Source organism: Orycteropus afer, unplaced genomic scaffold (assembly GCF_000298275.1).
Source record: "Orycteropus afer afer isolate SDZICR_OR568_19922 unplaced genomic scaffold, OryAfe1.0 scaffold00028, whole genome shotgun sequence".
NCBI lineage: Eukaryota > Metazoa > Chordata > Mammalia > Tubulidentata > Orycteropodidae > Orycteropus > Orycteropus afer.
In genome coordinates, this window is record NW_006921615.1 from 5,515,472 (window position 1) to 5,533,644 (window position 18,173).

Sequence of the window (18,173 nt, forward strand, 5' to 3'; positions counted from 1 at the left end):
CTTGGAAGGAAGGTTGGGCAATCCTACTTCCGTAGTGATACTGCCTCGGAAACCCAAGGAGGGGTCACTATGAGTCGGGGCCGACTCGACAGCAAACAACAACAACAACAACATTTCTCACCATCTCCATTTTGGAGTTCAGGGATCACAAACTGAGGAAGTGAGAGAAAAAGAGAGTAGCAAGGTATAAACCCTAAGGCACTTCAATATTAAAAACAAGGTGAGAAAGAGGAGAGGGCAGCCAATAAAGTAGGAAGAAAATCAAGACAGCAGGATCTCTCAAAAGTCAAGTGAAAAAACTATCAAAAAGGAAGTGATAATATCAAATGAAGCCATAAACAAACTGAAAACTGAACACTGGAGTTAGACAGTGGTAACCTTGTAAAAGTAAACATAGAATATTTAGGATAAACACCAAGTCAAAGTGAGTAGGACAGAAGAGAAGGAGGAGAGGCAATGCAGAGAGTGAATGCAGTCAATTATTGTAAAGAGTTTTGTTGTAAAAGGGAGCAAAATAATTGGGCAGACTTTTAGAGTGAAACAAAATTTTTTAAGATGGGAGAAATAAGAGCTTATTTGTTTAAAGAGAACAAAGTAGGATGTAATAAATTAACTAGCTAAGAATTTAAGCTCTGAAATTACACTTGTTAGGGTTCAAATTCTGCTCCAGTCCTTATCAGTAATGTGGCTTTTAGCAAGCCACCTAAAACCTCTTAGCATCAGTTTCTTCCACAAAATAGCAACCCATCCTTGGGTTATCCAAGGTGTTATCTCTACAGAAGTAGATTGCCCAATCTTCTCTTCCAAGGAGTGGCTGGCTGGTGGGTTTGAACCTCCAGCCTTCTGGTTAGCAGTCAAATGCCTTAGGCACTATGCCACCATAGCTCTCAGAGTCAATAATCTATCAAACAGGATTAAGGATTAAGTGAGATAATGCTTATAAAGCACTTGGTACAATGCCTGGCACTGCAGCAGATAGTAGTAAAAGTAGTAGAAGTAATAGTTAAGATAAGAATAGCACAGAATCACAGAATATTTAGTCATTTGTAAAACTATAATCACTGGACACAACTTTTGTGTCAAATAACAGAATATTCAAATAAATTATGTTATCTAAATACAACTGAAAACAAATATATATTGACATAGAAAGATGTTCATTCTATTTTTAAGCTAAAAAGTATGATATAAAAGTATGCACAGTATAAAACCATTTTAAAAAAATAAAACAATATGACAAAGCCTGAAGAGATAACATCAAAGTATCTGAGGTGGTTATATCTGGGTGGGAGAAAAATGGGTTTTCTTTTTGCTAATCTATGCTTTTTAATTTACTACAAACCACAATACAAATATAATGATAAAGAAATATTTCAAGTAAGAATGTTTATAATGAACATGTAAGCAGTATTAAAAACTTTGGCAAGGTCCAAGAGAAGACAGGGTAAACTGACTGATTTATAAACATCTAGCAAAGAGTTCAGAGATAGGATAGAAACGGGTAAGGAGTAAAGGAAGAGGAAATGATACAGAAATTGAATGGAAATGGAGACAGGATCACTACTTACTTGTGCAGTTAAGCTGTACAAGTACACATGGTAAAACAAACATTTTCTCAATCTAAGAGAGGTTTATAGGATGCCAGTAAGAATAAGTAAGAGGAGAGGACAGTGGAGGCATAAGACTATGAACTGAAAAAGAATGAATTCCAATAGTAGGCTAGCTTTAAAGAATAGGTATCTTTACCCTGAAGCAAGATGACTTAGTAGAAAAAGAAACACATAGTGATGAAGAGGTTGGGATAAGAAAGCTTGCAGTGGGTGGATACCATCTTCTCATCAAGTAGAATAAGAATTTGAAGGAATGAGACATGAGACTAGGAGATAAAAAAAAGAGTAATAGTTTTTAGTAATAGTTTATCAAAATTAATATGGATTAAATACTTACGCAAAGGATTTTGTCCTTCACTTGCATAATATTCATACATGCCACTTTTAACCAGTGTGTCATAGTGAGGTAGGAAGTCAATTCGTTCTTTTGTAGCTGAGAGTAGTAACTGATTGACTGATTGTAGCAAGTAGAGAGTGACTCCATCTTTAACAGTTTCATCTGAAATCAAGAAGTAAAATCCTAAGTGCTAGACTAGCATCAGAAACTCAGCGAACTTATAATTCTGAAAAGTGTACCAGTGAAATATTTCTAAAGATGACACAGGCAAATTTCAAAACAACAGAGTTATCTAGAAATTCAGCTGTGTTTTGCTAAGGGTATCATGAAAGTGGCCCAAGTACACTGACACATGTCAAGCACTCAATTCCTACTAAGTTAAACTATCATAACAAATCAGATGATCACTGGAGTTATATTAACATAAATAAGACATGAAACTAGAGGAATGAATTGGTTAATTACAAAAGAATTCAGGCATGGAAAACTGGCAGGTCTTTCTAAGTAACTAGATTTAAAAAAAGAAAGAAAAAAAAGATAACGGAAGAATCCCCACAGGTTCAGAGAATTAAACTGTTGAGTACCCAAACAGAGGACCTGTGTTCTGGGCAAGGTCTTATCTTCTGAAGCCATAAGTGCTATCAATCATAATCTAGCTTGAAATAAATGACCTTTGATCAAGTTTGCAGATATAACCAGTTTCTTCCTCTATCATAATACCCAAAGTAATGAAAATCATCAACAGTTTTAATGTATGCATGGGTGATAAAACAGTAGTTGCTCTATCATGTTACTGTTGTTATTGTTAGGTGTTGACTCAGCATGAACCTATGCACAACAGAATGAAAATCTGCCCAGTCCTGCACCATCCTCAGAATCGTTGCCATGCTTCAGTCCATCATCGCAGCCACTGCCAACTCATCTCATAGTCTTCCTCTTTTTCACTGACCCTCTACTTTACTAAGAATGATAGCCATCTCCAGGGATTGGTCCCTTCTGAAAACAGGACTTAAGTATGAGAAATGAAACCTGGCACTCTCCCTTCTAAGAGCATTCCGAGTGTACTTCCTGCAAGAAAAAGTATTTGTTCTTCTAGCAGTCCCTGATACATTCAACATTCTTTGCCAACAACACAATTCAAATGCATCAGTTCTTCTATGGTTTTCCTTATTCACTGTCCAACTCTCAGATGCATATGAGCCTAACGAAAATGTCATGTGTGGTGGTGGTGGTGTTAGGTGTGGTGTAGTTCTCTCCAAATCACAGTGACCCTATGCACAGCAAAACAAAACAATGCCCAGTCCTGTGTCAGCTCCATGATTCCTGCTATACTTGAGCCCATCACCACAGCCACTGTGTCAATCCATCTCGTTGAGGGCCTTCCCCTCTTTCGACGACCCTCCACCTTACCAAGCATGACATCCTTCTCAAGGGAATGGTCCCTTCTGATAACATGACCAAAGTAGGTGAGACAAAGTCTGGCCATTCTCGCTTCCAAGGAACATTCTGGCCCCACCATCTCCAGGACAGATAGATGTTAGTTCTTCTAGCAGTCTGTGGTACTTTCAGCATATTTTGCCATTCTTGTCCAGGTCTCACACACATATGAGGCAACTGAAAATATCATGGCTTGTGTCAGGCACGCCTTAGTCCTCAAGAAGCCATCTTTGCTCCTCAACACTTGAAAGAGGTCCTTTGCAGCCAATTTGCCCAGTGCTATACATTGTCTGATGTCCTGACTGCTGATTATATTGGTGTCAACTGGAAAACCAAGCAACGTGAAGTCTTTGACAACTTCAATTTATTCTACACTTATCGTGATGCTGTTTATTGGTCCAGTTGTCAGGATTTTTGTTTTCTTTATATTGAGATGCAGTCCATACTGCAGACTGTATTCTTCAAATCTTCATCAGTAAGTGCTTCAAATCATCCTCACTTTCAGCAAGTAAAGTTGTGTTGTCAGTGTATCGCAGGTTGTTAATGATTCTTTCTCCAAAACTGATGCCATGTTCTTCTTCATATAGTCTAGCTTCTCAGATTATTTGCTCAGCATATAGATTGAATAAGTATGGGGAAAGGATACAACCCTGACACACTCCCTTCTTGACTTTAAACTATGCAGTGTCCCCTTGTTCTGTTTGAACAACAGCCTCCTGATTTATGTACAGGTTCCTCATGAGTACAAGTAAGTGTTCTGGAATTCCCACTCTTCTCAATGTTATCCATAATTTGTTATGATCCACACAATCAAATGCTTTTTCACAGTAAATAAAACATAAGTAAACATTTTTCTGCTATTCGTTGCTTTGAGCCAAGATCCATCTGACATCAGCAATGATATCCCTCATTCCACGTTCTCTTCTGAATCCAGCTTGCACCTCTGGAAGTTCTCTGTCTATATACTGCTGCAACCATTTTTGAATTATCTTCAGTAAGATTTTACTTGCATGCGATATTAATGATATTGTTTGATAATTTCCACATTGTGTGGAATCACCTTTCTTTGGAATGGGTACAAATATGGATCTATTTCAGTCGTTTGGCCAGGTAGCTGTCTTCCAAATATCTTGGCATAGCTGAATGAGTGCCTCCAATGCAGCATCTGTTTGTTGAAACATCTTAATGGGCATTCCGTCAATTCTTGGAGCCCTGTTCTTCATCACATCCTTCAGTGCAGCTTCAACTTCTTCCTTTAGTACCACTGGTTCTTGAACATATGCTACCTCCTGAAATGGATGAAGATCGACCAGTTCTTTTCGGCACAGTGACTCTATGTATTCCTTCCATCTTCTTTTGATGCTTCCTGCATCATCAATATTTTACCTATAGAATCTTTCAATATTACAAATTGAGGCTTAAACTTCCTCTTCTGTTCTTTCAGCTTGAGAAATGTCGAGCATGTTCTTCCCTTTTGGTTTTCTAACTCTAGGTCTCTGCACATTTCATTACAGTAATTGGCTTTGTCTGCTCGAGTTGCTCTTTGAAATCTTCTGTTCAGCTCTTTTATCTCGTAATTTTTTCCACTGGCTTTAGCTACTCTTCACTCAAGGTCAAGTTTCAGAGTCTATTCTGACATCCATTTTAGTCTTTTCTTCTTTTCTAGTGTTTTTATTGACCTCTTGCTTTCTTCATGGATGATATTTTTTATGTCATTCCATAATTCTTCTAGCTTTTGGTCAGTGGTGTTCAATGCATCAAATCTATTCTTTAGATGGTCTCTAAATTCAGGAAGGATATATTCAAGGTCATATGTTGGCTCTTGTAGACTTAATTGTCTTCAACTTCAAGTTGAACTTGCATATGAGCAGTTGATGGTCTATTCCACAATCAGCTCTTGGCCTTGTTTTGGCTGAAGATACTGAGCTTTTCCATCTCCTCTTGCCACAGATGTAATCAATCTGATTCCTGTGTACTCTGTCTGGCAAAGTCCACATGTATAACCACCATTTGTATTGTTGAAAAAAGGTATTTTCAATGAGTAAGTTGTTGGTCTTGCAAAATTCTATCATGCGAGTTCCAGCATTATTTCTGTCAGCAAGGCCAAATTTTCCAACTACCGGTGATTCTTCTTTGTTTCCAACTTTTGCATTCCAGTCACCAGTGATAATTAACACATCTTGATTGCATGTTCTGTCAATTTCAGACTACAGAAATAGATAAAAATCTTCAACTTCCTCATCTTTCACTTTGGTGGGTAGGGTTAGGTATACTTTAGTCTTCAAAGTGACATCTGTACTCTTTAACATTTTAAAGAGGTCTTTTACAGATTTGCCCAATACAATAAAGGAGCTCTGGTGGCATAGTGCCTAAGGCATTTGACTGTTAAGCAGAAGGCTGGCAGTTCAAACCCACCAGCCATTCCTCAGAAGGAAGAGATTGGGCGATCTACTTCCGTAGTGATACTGCCTCAGAAACCCAGGAAGGGGTCACTATGGGTCAGATCCAACTCAACAGCGCATGATTTCTTGATAGTTGCATCCATGCCCACAGATCCAAGTAAAATGAAGTCCTTGACAACTTCAATTTTTTCTCCATTTGTCATCATGTTGTTTATTAGTCCAGCTGTGAGGATTTTTGTTTTATGTTGAGATGTAATCCAAACTGAAGACTATAGCCTGATCTCCATCAGTAAGTGCTTCAAGTCTCTTTGTCACTCTCAGCAAGAAAGGCTGTGTCATTTGCATATCACAGGCTTTTAATGAGTCTTCTTCCTCCCATGCTGATGCCATGTTCCTCTTCGTATAGACCAGCTTCTTGGATTATGTGCTCAGCGTACAGATTGAATAAGTATGGTGAAGAATACAAACCTGATGCACATCCTTCCTGATTTTAAACCAAGAAGTATCCCCTTGTTCTGTTCAAACGACAGCCTCTTGGTCTGTGTACAGGTTCCTCATGAACACAATTAAGTGTTCTGGAATTCCCATTCTTTACAATGTTATCCATAACTTGCTATAATCCACATAGTAAAATGCCTTTGCAAAATCAATAAAACATAGGTGAACATCTTTCTGGTATTCTTCACTTTCAGCCAAGATCCACCTGGCATGAGCAATATTTCTCACTCTACATCCTCTTCTGAACCTGGCTTAAATTTCTGGAAATTTCCTGCCAATATACTGCTGCAATCATTTTTGGATTACCTTCAGCAAAATTTTACTTAATTTGGTATTAATGATATTGTTCAATAATTTCTATATTCTGCTGGATCACCTTTCTTTAGAATACGCACAAATATGATTCTCTTCCTGTCGGTCACCTAGGTAGCTGTCTTCCAAATGTCTTAGCACAGACAAGTGAACACCTCCAGTGCTGCATCTGTTTGTTTAAACATCTCAATGGATATTCTAACAATTCCCTCTTTTTCATCAATTGCTTCTATGCAGCTTGGACTTCTTCCTTCAATACCATTGGTTCTTGGTCATATGCTACCTCCTGAAATGGCTGAACATCAACTAATTCTTTTTGGTAAAATAACTCTGTGTTCCTTCCACCTTTTTGTTTTTGTTGATGTTTCCTGCATCATTCAATATTTTGCCATAGAATCCATCAATACTGCAATGTGAGGCTTGAATTTTTCTTCATTTCTTTCAGGTAAAGAAATGCCGAGTGTCTTCTTTCCTTCTGATTTTCTAATTCAAGGTCTTTGCACATTTCATCATAATACTTTACTGTCTTCTTGAGCTGCCCCCTTTGAAATCTTCTGTTCAGCTCTTTAATTTCATCATTTCTTACATTCACTTTAGCTGCTCTGTGTTCAAGAGCAAGCTTCAGAGTCTCTTCTGACATTCATTTTGGCCTTTTCTTCTTTTCCTGTATTTTAATGACCTTTTGCTTTTTTCAAGGATGATGTCCTTGATGTCATCTCACAACTTATCTGGTCTTTGGTCACTGGTTTTCAATGCATCAAATCTATTCTTCAAATACTCTCTAAATTCAGGTGGGATATACTCAAGGTTGGACTTGGACCCTCATGGACTTGTTTCAATTTTTTTCAACTTCAACTTGCATATGAGCAATTGATGGTCTGTTTCACAGTTGGCCCCTGGCGTTGGTCTAACTGTTCTCCATTGTCTCTGCCAAATGGGCAAGGAGGCATGGCATCTTCTGACCTTCTTGAACTACACACGAAGAGAACAGAATCACCAGCAGCAGCCCAAGACCTGCTCTTATGAGGCCACACATGTCGCCACCCTCCAACCTTCTTACTAACCTTGTCACCAACTGTTCCTCCCATGGCACCCACTACCTCTCTGCTGGGTTCAATAATTCACTGCAGTGGCCACACAGAACTCACAGATTATGGGGTTTATTAGGGAAGCAACAGGCTACAATTCAAATTCAGGAATGCACTCAGTCTCTCGCAGCCAGCAGTCTCTCTCAGTCTCTCTCTCTCTCTCAGCAGTGTGTGTTTCTCGGCATCTCTCTCAGCAGTACATCTCTCTCTCTCTCAGCAGCATGTCTCCCTCATGTATCTTAGCAGCACATTTCTCTCAGCAGCATGTCTCTCAGCCAGCAATCAGAGGGGCTCCTTCTGCTTCTATGAGGGCTACTTTTGAGACTGGCAGAGTGGCCAAACTAACCAATCCCAACATCAGAATTCTATACAACTGATAGAGCGTGAACTTCCCAGAAGACTACTTTCTGCCATTCACAACAGAAATGCCCCAGGTCGATAACTTTTAACAATCAGAAGCTACTCAGTTGCTCATGGATAATTCCACCTTGGTGTTTACAAACACGCTAAAAAAGACCTATTATCTAATTTACTACACCTTGGTCTCCTTCTACAGATGTAATTTATTTGACTGCTGTGTATTCCATCTGGTGAAATCCATGTATATACTTGCCACTTATGTTGTTGGAAAAAGGTATTGACAACGAATAAGTTGCTGGTCTTACAAAATTCTGTCTTTCCATCTCCAATATAATTTTCTATCACCAAAGCCTTATTTTCCAACTACAGATGCTGCTTCGTTGTTGCCAACTTTCACACTTCAATCCAAGTAATTTATCATATATCTTGATAGCATGTTTGATCAATTTCTGACTGTAGAAGTTGATAAAAATCTTCAATTTCTTCATTTTTGCCTTAGTGGTTGATGCATAAATTTGAGTAACAGTCATATTAACTGGTCTTCCTTATAAATGAAGGTATATTATGCTATCATTGACAACACTGTACTTTAGATCTTGAAACATTCTTTTTGACAATGAATGTGACACCATTCCTATTCCATGTGTCATACGCAGTATAGTACACCATATGACTGTCTGATTCAAAATGGCCAACACCAGTCCACTTCAGCTCAGTAACGCCTAGGATATTGACCTTTATGCATTCTATTCCATTTTTGACAATTTCCAATTTTCTAAGATTCATACTTCATACATTCCATGTTCCAATTATTAGTGGATGTTTGCAGCTGTTTCTTCTCATTTTGAGTTATTCCACATCAGCAAATGAAGATCCCAAAAGTGCAGTCAATGTCACGAGACAGAATGTATATGAACTGCTCTATAGAAAAAGAATTTTCTCTGTAAACATTTACCCAAATCACAATAAAAATTAAAGGGAAAAAAAAGGTTCCCAAAGTGTTAATATAAGGTCAACTATACTTTGAGGAGTAGCTCTGGTAGCATAGTGCCTGGGGCACTTGCCTGCTAATCAGAAGGCTGGTGGTTCAAACCCACCAGCCACTCCTCGGAAGGAAGATTGGGTAATCTACTTCTGTAGTGATATTGTCTCGGAAACCTAAGAAGGGGTCACTATGAGTTGAGGCTGACTTGATGGCACTAACAAAAACAACAACATACTCTGAGGAGGCAGGTCTTCCCAAGTCATATTTTGACTAACTTCCAACTTGAGGTGCTCATCTTCCAGGACTATATGAGACAATGTTTCCCTGCTATTCATAAAGTTTTCAGTGGCCAATTTTTTCAGAAGTGAACCTGGCCATGTCCTTGTTCCTGGTCTGTCTTAGTCTGGAAACTGTGCGGAAATGTGTCCACCAATGGGTAACCCCGCTGGTATCTGAAATACCAGTGGCAAAGCTTCCAGTATCACAGCAACACTCAAGCCACCACAGTACAACAAACTGACAACCACAGTGGTATCGTGTACCAGGACAATTTAAATATAAAACTGTGAACTTAATAACACTGTTGACTTACCAAAATTATCACAGGTAATTTCTTTCCTACTTGTTGTTGTAATAACAAATTTCTCTTCCAGTGAAATGCCGAGTGTCTACACAAAATAAGAGGAATAAAATTAAATATTATCCATAGGTGATAAATTCACAACTTAAATTTGTTAAGAATATAAAAATACTGATAGTATACTATCATCTTACTACATTCCTTTGTCTAGAAAATATAAGACTATGTTTTTTATGAGTATGTGGGGCTCATTTAACTCTATTCTCTTTGTATAAACCTGAAACATTTAATAAGAAAATTTCTAGTTTAGAACATACTGTCATAGACCAGTACAAGATAATACAGGACTTGAAACAGACCCACACACATATTTACAAGGGGCTTGGCAAACAGCAGTATCCGCATTACAAATATTTGAGAAGAAAACAAACTACTGAATAAATTATACTGAGACGATTAGCTAACCTCATGGAAATAGATCAAATCCTCATATCATCATACACAAAAAATAAATTCCAGGAGAATTAAAGCAGCTGCATATCAATGTAAAACTTAAGAAAAAACACAGACCAATTTTGAGATTGTGACAATGAATTCTGAAAAGATGTAAGAAGTATATGCAATAAAGGAAAAGACTGAAAAACATGAAAAGATATTCAACCTCACTATCAAAGAAATTAAAATAACTTGATTACCATATCCATCACACTGGCAAAAAAATTAAGTTGTAATAATACCAAGTGTTATGTCCTTGTATAGGGAAATAGGACCTTACACATTGCTGACAGTGCTGAAACAATTTCACATACTTTAATAAACTTAAACATATTCACATCCTAGGTTAATTCCACTTTACAGAAAAAGTAGACACGAATATAAATTGATTGGAATAAGAGTCTATTCATGTATCAGAAATAAAAATTTATGTTACAGATTTTCATTGTTTTTATCTAACTGTGACTGTAATTTCCTTTTCAGTCCATTACTTTTTCTACAATGTCCCAACCGTAATATCCTGGGCTTATACATCCTATAAAACCTAAAATTTTTTATGGTTACTGAAAAACTATGTGCCAAAACAAATCTGTAAGATCTATGTACATCTGAAATGTGTTTATATAGAAGTATTCAATACTCTTCATAAATCTATTATATTCTATAAAACACATGACTTATTTATTTTGTTTTGCTTTCTTCATTTAAGGAGCTCTGGTGGTGTGATAATTAAGGCACTTGGCTGCCAACCAAAAGGTCAGTAGTTCAAACCCACTAGCTGCTCTGAGGGAGAACAAAGACGTGATCTGCTTCCATAAGGATTTACAGCCTTGGAAACACTACGGGGCACTTTGACTCTGTCTTACAGGGTCGCTACAAATTGGAACCTTCTCAATGGTAGTGGGTTTGGTTTCGGTTTTTTATTTTAAAATTATTATCCCTCATTATGCTTTTATTCAAGAAATAGTACCTTCCACTATGTTTCTGGTGGAAAATCTATCTTATTAAACTGAAATCTTTCATATACTTGTAGTAACCCGGCCATGAAGAGACACACTCTAAGTATTTGTATATGAAAGCAGGATAAAATTCTATTCAAGCAAGAGTCTTAACTATGCTTATTCATTTTCACAACAGAATATCAATCACACTTTTTCCTGAGTTAATTTTTAAAGCATATAGATCCATCCTTACTTGGCATACAAAATCCCTGTCCTCCATGTCTTTGGTCAACTACAAAATGCCTTCTGTCCTCTCTCCAAAGTTGGTTTTAAGAAATTTTTTAAAAGGCTAACTAACTTGCAGTTCATAAAATCTCTAAATACTTCAAATTTCCTCCATGGATCAAGTTCAATGAGAAGCTACATACTTTAGAGCACTGCTCTACAACTCAGCAAATTAGTCTTTAATGATTTGTGCTTGGAAATTGTACTCTATGACTGAGTCCCTAAATTACCCTGAGATCAGGAACATCCAATACTATTAATGGATTATTTCCTGAGAGAGAAATTTCAACAAAAATTTATGTGGTTACTGGTTAAAGCAGTTTATATTATGCAAAATAATATACACTCTAGTTTGCATTAAAGGATAGGTTAAGACCCTTATCTGTAATGATTCTATTTATCACTCAAGATTTACAAGAAATCTAGGGAGAGGATTTCTAGGAAAATGGCAGAAGAGTCAGACAAGATACACAGACCCTCATCAACAAAGAAAAGAGAAACCAATTGCCACAGATACAAAAGATATTCCTGGAGCCCTGAACATTGAAAGGAAGGATACAGAAGTAGATTAAACACCAACTAGTAGAAGAACCTGGATGAAAACCGTGAATGAGGATACAAAGAGAGCTGCGGTCTGTCAGCGATCCTGATGGCACAGTTTGAATACTTCCAAGTGGTGTAAAAAAAACAAAAATAAAACTCACAGCTGTCAAGTTGTTACTGACATAACGACCCTCCTTGGGATTCCAGGGCAGTATCCCTACCAAAGTAGACTGGCCAATCTTCCTTCTGAGGAGTGGCTGGTAGGTTTAAATCACCATCCTTCTGGTTAGCACTTAAATGCCTTAAGCGCAGAAAATTAACCTAAAAATCGGTTCTGCTCGCCAAAGGCTGCATGGACTACAACACCGGTGACTGACAACTAAAAAAGGACAGCAAAGGAGGAGATAAACTGAGCTGTGGCTTTCAGCTGTCCAGATGGTGCAGGCATTTTGAGTGGTTACAAGTGGTGTGGCCATTTTGAATATTTAAAGTGGGAATGTTCCCGTTCAGATCGCAGGGACCTAAGAATAGGTTCTGTTTGCTGGGGACAGCACAAACACACACATGGTTGACAACCAGAAAGTGTATGTTTTTTGTCCTCCTGTTTTTACTTTTTTAGTGGTTTTTTTGATTGTTGTTTTTGTCTAACTGAGTAGGAGGCTGCAACTGTGCCAAAACGACCCAACCATACTTGCACTTCCTCCTGAGGAAGGACCATCACTTGCTTCTAGATCAACTGGCCAATGATACATGGCAGCCAATACAAGTCTGATCACCCTTCACTACTCTTCACAAACAGCTAAGAGATATATGAACCTACTCTCATTCTCTACCACACCCACCACAACATAGGTGGTGAGTACATAAGTGCTGCCAACTAGTGAACAGAGAGGCACAGTATCCTGCTTATTCAGATGTATCAAAAGAAAATAAATATCATGGGTGAATCACTCCAACATACAATCATCAATTAAACAGAAATCCAACACCACAATGAAACAGAGACAACAGACCATCACAGTCTACACAAAGAAGCAAGATAAAATAGTAGATACAAGGGACCAGGATACAAATGCAGAAAATATCCATGAGGAAGATGCAGCACTAGAACTCCCTGATAAGGAATTCAAACAAATTATATTTAGGTACCTTCAATGGACTGAGACAGATCAAGGAAAACACTGACAAATTAAGGAAAACACAGAAAAAACCCTAGAACAATTTCAGAAGACAATATAAGAACAAAATGAAAAATTAGAAATAATACAAAATCTACACATAAAAATCGAGAATATTAATAATAAAATTTCAGAAAGAGATAACACACTGAATGGTTAAAGAGGCAGAATCAAATCAATGGAAGACAAAATTAGTAAAAGTGAAGATAAATACCTCAATGCTACTGTGGTAAGGGATCAATCAGAAAAAAGATCAAAGCAAAATGAAGAAAGCCTAAGATTCATGTAGGATGATACCATCAAGAGGACTGACCTATGTGTAACTGGAATTCCAGAACAGGAAGAGACAAAGGAAACCACAGAGAAAATTGTCATAAATTTGTTGGAAGAGAATTTCCATGGTATGATGAAAGATGAGACTATATCCATTCAAGAAATCCAACGACCCCCAAACAGAAGAGACCCCAAAAGAAAATCACCAAAACATACCATAATCAAACTCACCAAAATCAAAGGCAAAAAAAAAAAACCCTGAAAACAGCACAAGAAAAATGAAGAGTTACCTACAAAAGGAACCAAAAGTTGAAGCTCTGATTTCTCGGCAGAAACCATACAGGCAAGACGACAATGGGATGGTATATACAAAACCCTGAAAGAAAAAAATTTCCAATCGAGAATTATATATCCAGCAAAATTGTCCCTGGAAAATATGATGGTGAATTAGAACATCTCCAGATGAAATTAAGGGAATTTGTTAAAACCAGACCAACTATACCAAGAGATGCTAAAGGGAGTCCTTTGGACAGAGAACCAACAATAGCAAACAACAACCAACCATTAACACACATGATGACATAATCCAGAAACCAATTCAGCTATCGGAGTATACAAAGTAAAATAAGCTTACAAGACTGTAAACAGGGAGCCAGAGACTCAACTGGTAAATGAATACAATTACAAACCAAAAAGAGGAAAAAACTGTGTAGTTTCAGAACTTCTAAATGGTGAAGAAGTCAAGACAACTGCAAGATAGAATGCACTATTCTAAACTTGGGAAGAAAATTATAAATCACAGGGTAACCTCAAAGAAAAATAATAAACCTTCACATCAGAATATAAAAGAGGATGAGCACAGATTCATAGCAAATACTGAAACAGCACCAATGAAAGAAATGATAACAAGATTCATAAACATAATGAGTTTACACAGAAAATTATATGAACAAAGAAATTAGTAACACCACAAAAAAACACATAACAAACTGACAGCAACAAATTCATACTTGTCAATAATTACACTGAATGTCAATGGATTAAATGCACCGCTCATGAGACAGCAGCAGACAGGATAAGAAAATATAACCCATCAAAATATGCTGTTTATAAGACACAAATCTTAGAAACAAAGACAAACACAGACTAAAAATCAAAGGTTGGAAAAAGATATATCAAGCAAATGGTAATCAAAAAAGAACAAAAGTGGCAGTGTTAATTTCTGATAAACCTGACTTTAAGACCAAAGAAACCATAAGAGACAAGAAAAGACAATATGTAATGAGTGAAAGACTGAACGACAGAACATAACCATAGCAATATCTATACACCCAATAAAATAAACTTTAACAGAATTGGAAAGAAAAATACATGACTTCACAGTCATAGCAGGAGACTTTAATACACCACCTTCAATGGAAGACAGAACAACTGGAAAAAAAATCAATAAAGACACAGAAGAACTAAACAATACAATCAACCAACATGACCTTACAGACATCTACAGAGCACTTCACCCAACAATAGAATAACATACATTCTTTTCAAGTACACATGGAACATTCCGTAGGACACACCATAGCTTAAGCCACAAAGAAAGCCTAATAAATTTTAAACCACTGAAATACTGTAAAGCATCTTCTCCGGTCAAAATATAAAATTAGAAATCAACAACAGGAAGATCAACAGAAAAAGAGCAAACACAGGAAACTCAATAATACCCTCCTTAAATACCGGGTAACAGAAGAAATAAAAAATGAAATTAAAAAATTCCTTGAATCAAATGAGAATGAAATCACAGCATACCAAAATCTTTGGGACATGCCAAAAGCAGCAATCAGAGAGAGCAATTTATAGCAATAAATGCACACATTAAAAAAAAAAAAAAGAAGAACCAAAATCAACAACTTAACTCAACATGTACAAAAATTAGAAAAAGAGCAGCAGTAAAAGCCTACAGTTACCAGAAGAAAAGAAATAATAGATTCAAGCAGAAATAAACGAAACAGAAAATGGAAAGACAATAGTAAAAAAATCAACAAGACCAGAAGTTGTTTTTTGGAAAAGAGTAATAAAATTGACAAACCACCGGCAAACTCAACAAAGGAAAAGAGGGAGAGAACACAAATACCATGAATAAGGAACAAATTGGTCAATATCACAACAGAACTGAAATAAAAACAGTAATATTGGGGTACTATGAAGGAGCCCTGGTGGTGTAGCACGTGAGGCATTTGATTGCTAACCAGAAGGCTGGTGGTTCAATCCCACCAGTCACTCTTTGGAAGGAAGATTTGGCAATCTATTTCTGTAGTGATATCGCCTCGGAAACCCAAGGAGGGGTTACTATTGAGTCGGATCTGATTTGACAGCAATGAGTTTCTGGGGTTTTTCTAATGTAGAATTGTACTCCAACAAATCTGAAAACCCAGAAGAAATTAAGAGATTTCTAGAAACATGCTACTTACCTAAATTAACACAAACTGAGATGGAAAATTTGAACAGACCAATAACAAAGGAAGAAATAAAACAAGTCATGAAAAAGTTACCAACAAAAAAAAGTCCTGAATGAGACAGTTTCACTGGAAAATTAAATCAACATTCAACAAAACCTACTCAAACTATTCCAGAACACAGAAAAGGATGGAATCCTCCCAAATTCATTTTATAAAGAATAACCTTGATACCAAAACCAGGCAAAGACATGACTAAAAAGAAAAACTACAGACCGATATTCCTCATGAATACAGATGCAAAAATATTCAACTAAATCCTAACCAATAGATTCCAACAACATATATATATAAAAAAAAAAAAATATTAGGAAGTGGGTTTCATACTGGGTATGCAAGGATGGTTCAACATTAGAAAAACAGTCAATGTAATCCATCAGATAAGTAAAACGAAGAAGAAGAACCACATGATCATTTCAATTGATGCAGAAAAGGCAGATGATAACATTACTGATAAAAACTCTCAGAATCTAATAGGAACAAAAGGGAAATTCACAACATAATAAAGGGCATAACCAAAAGCCAACATTAAGCTAAATGGAGATACACTGAAACTATTCCATTCATGAATGAGAACCAGACAAGGATGCCCTTTATTACCACTTCTACTCAACATTGTATTGGAAGTTACAGCTGGGGCAATAGGCAAGAACGGGAAATCAAAGGCATCTAAATTGGTAACTGTGGTAGTTATGTTTGTGTGTCAACTTGGCCGGGCCTGGCTGAGTGGCTGGGCAGCTGGTGGTACTTATTCCCCATGATGAGACTAGCAATCAACTCCATGGTGGGATCTACCACAAGCAGCTGCCTTTGGGATGTGATCTGCTTCCTGTATTTAAGGAGAAGCCTTGGGAATGGTCTCTTGCCTATGGCACGCTTGGAACCTGCATGTAGCCATGTCGTTGCTCACCAGCCTGCTATGCTCTGCCAACCTTGGAACTTAAAATAGACTTAAGTTAATGGCCTGCCGTCTGGTTTGGTGACATTGGGACTGTGCCTACTTGTCAACCTTGGGGCTTCTCAGCCTCAGCAGCAAGCAGCTGTCTGAGTGAAGAAATGCACCTAGCTCCAGAGGGCTGGGAGCAGGAGGCAGAGTTGGACCCCAAGAATGATGGGCTTTCACCCATCCCCTAGAGCTTGGCACTTTGAACTTGGACTTAAAGTCTCCAAATTATGAGAATAAACTGTTTGTTAAGGCCATCCCATTTGTGGTACATTTCTTGTCAGAGTGGCACTAGGTAACCAGAACAGTAAGGAAGAAGTAAAACTATCCCTGTTTGATCATGATATGATCCTGTACATAGAAAACCAAGAGATTTACCAAGAAAACTACTGGAGGAGACTTCCAGTAAGATGGCGAATAGGCAGAAAGACTACACAGACCCTCTTCAACAAAAAAAAGGGGAACCAATTAACACAGATACAGAAGATAATCCTGGAACCCTGAGCCTTGAAGGGAAGGATATAGAAATGGATTAAACGCCAACTAGCAGAAGAATTTGCATGAAAATACAAAAAAGGAGACATGCAGAGCTGCGGGCTGGCAGAGATCCTGGGAGAGCCTGATGGCATGGCACAAACAGCTTGGAGAGTGCCGAGTGGTGGTTGGACCTAAGAATTAATCTAAAAATCAGCCCTGCTAGCCAGGGACTGCATGGAGGACTGTTCTGGTGGCTAGGGAATAAAAGGTGAAGGACCAGTGAAGAGAAAGGCGGGCTGAGCTGTCGACTTTTGCCTGTCCAGAGGGTGCAACCATTTTGAATGTTTACAAGAACTTGACCATTTTGGATATTTAAAAAGACAGCACTCTCCCAGATTCCAAGGGCTTAAGAACATGTTCTGCTTGTGAGTAACCACAAGGACACTGCAGACCTGGACGACTGAAAAGGTACAACATTCCCCTTGTTACTCTTATACCCCACACCCCTTGCTGAACGGAGGTAGGCCATCCCCCACTCCCACCCACCTTCTGGGCCCACAGGAACTCCATCCCAGTCTGTGCGCACAGGTGGAGCCTGGGTGCCCTGCCCTACCTCCCTACAGTTTTTTCTTCTGGTTTATACTTTGCTTGTTTTTGTCTGTTTGAAAACTATTACTATTAGTAATACTTTTGTCCTTTTTACTATTATTCTTTATTATTCCCCTCCCAGGTCCTGGTTTTCAGCTCTTTTTCTTTTCCCTGTTCCTGGTTGCATATATATGGTTTTTGTTTTGTTTTGTTTTCTTCTTTTTTTTTCTTGTGGTTAACCCCGTTCCTTGCTTTTCTTTTTCCATTTTTCCGTTGTTGTTTTATTTTTTTCATAATTTTCCTCTACATTTTTTCTCTTATTGCCTTA

General features: G+C 37.7%; 1 protein-coding gene across 1 annotated transcript in view; it reads right to left on the reverse strand.

Moving 5' to 3' along the window:
• Positions 1 to 18,173, reverse strand: part of SMCHD1 (structural maintenance of chromosomes flexible hinge domain containing 1) — a 236,957-nt gene that overhangs the window by 186,380 nt on the left and 32,404 nt on the right. The window contains exons 2-3 of the mRNA XM_007935470.1: positions 9,622 to 9,697; positions 1,948 to 2,109 (exon numbers count right to left, since the gene is read on the reverse strand). Coding sequence (XP_007933661.1) covers positions 1,948 to 2,109; positions 9,622 to 9,697 — 238 coding nt within the window. The remainder of the gene's footprint in view (positions 1 to 1,947; positions 2,110 to 9,621; positions 9,698 to 18,173) is intronic.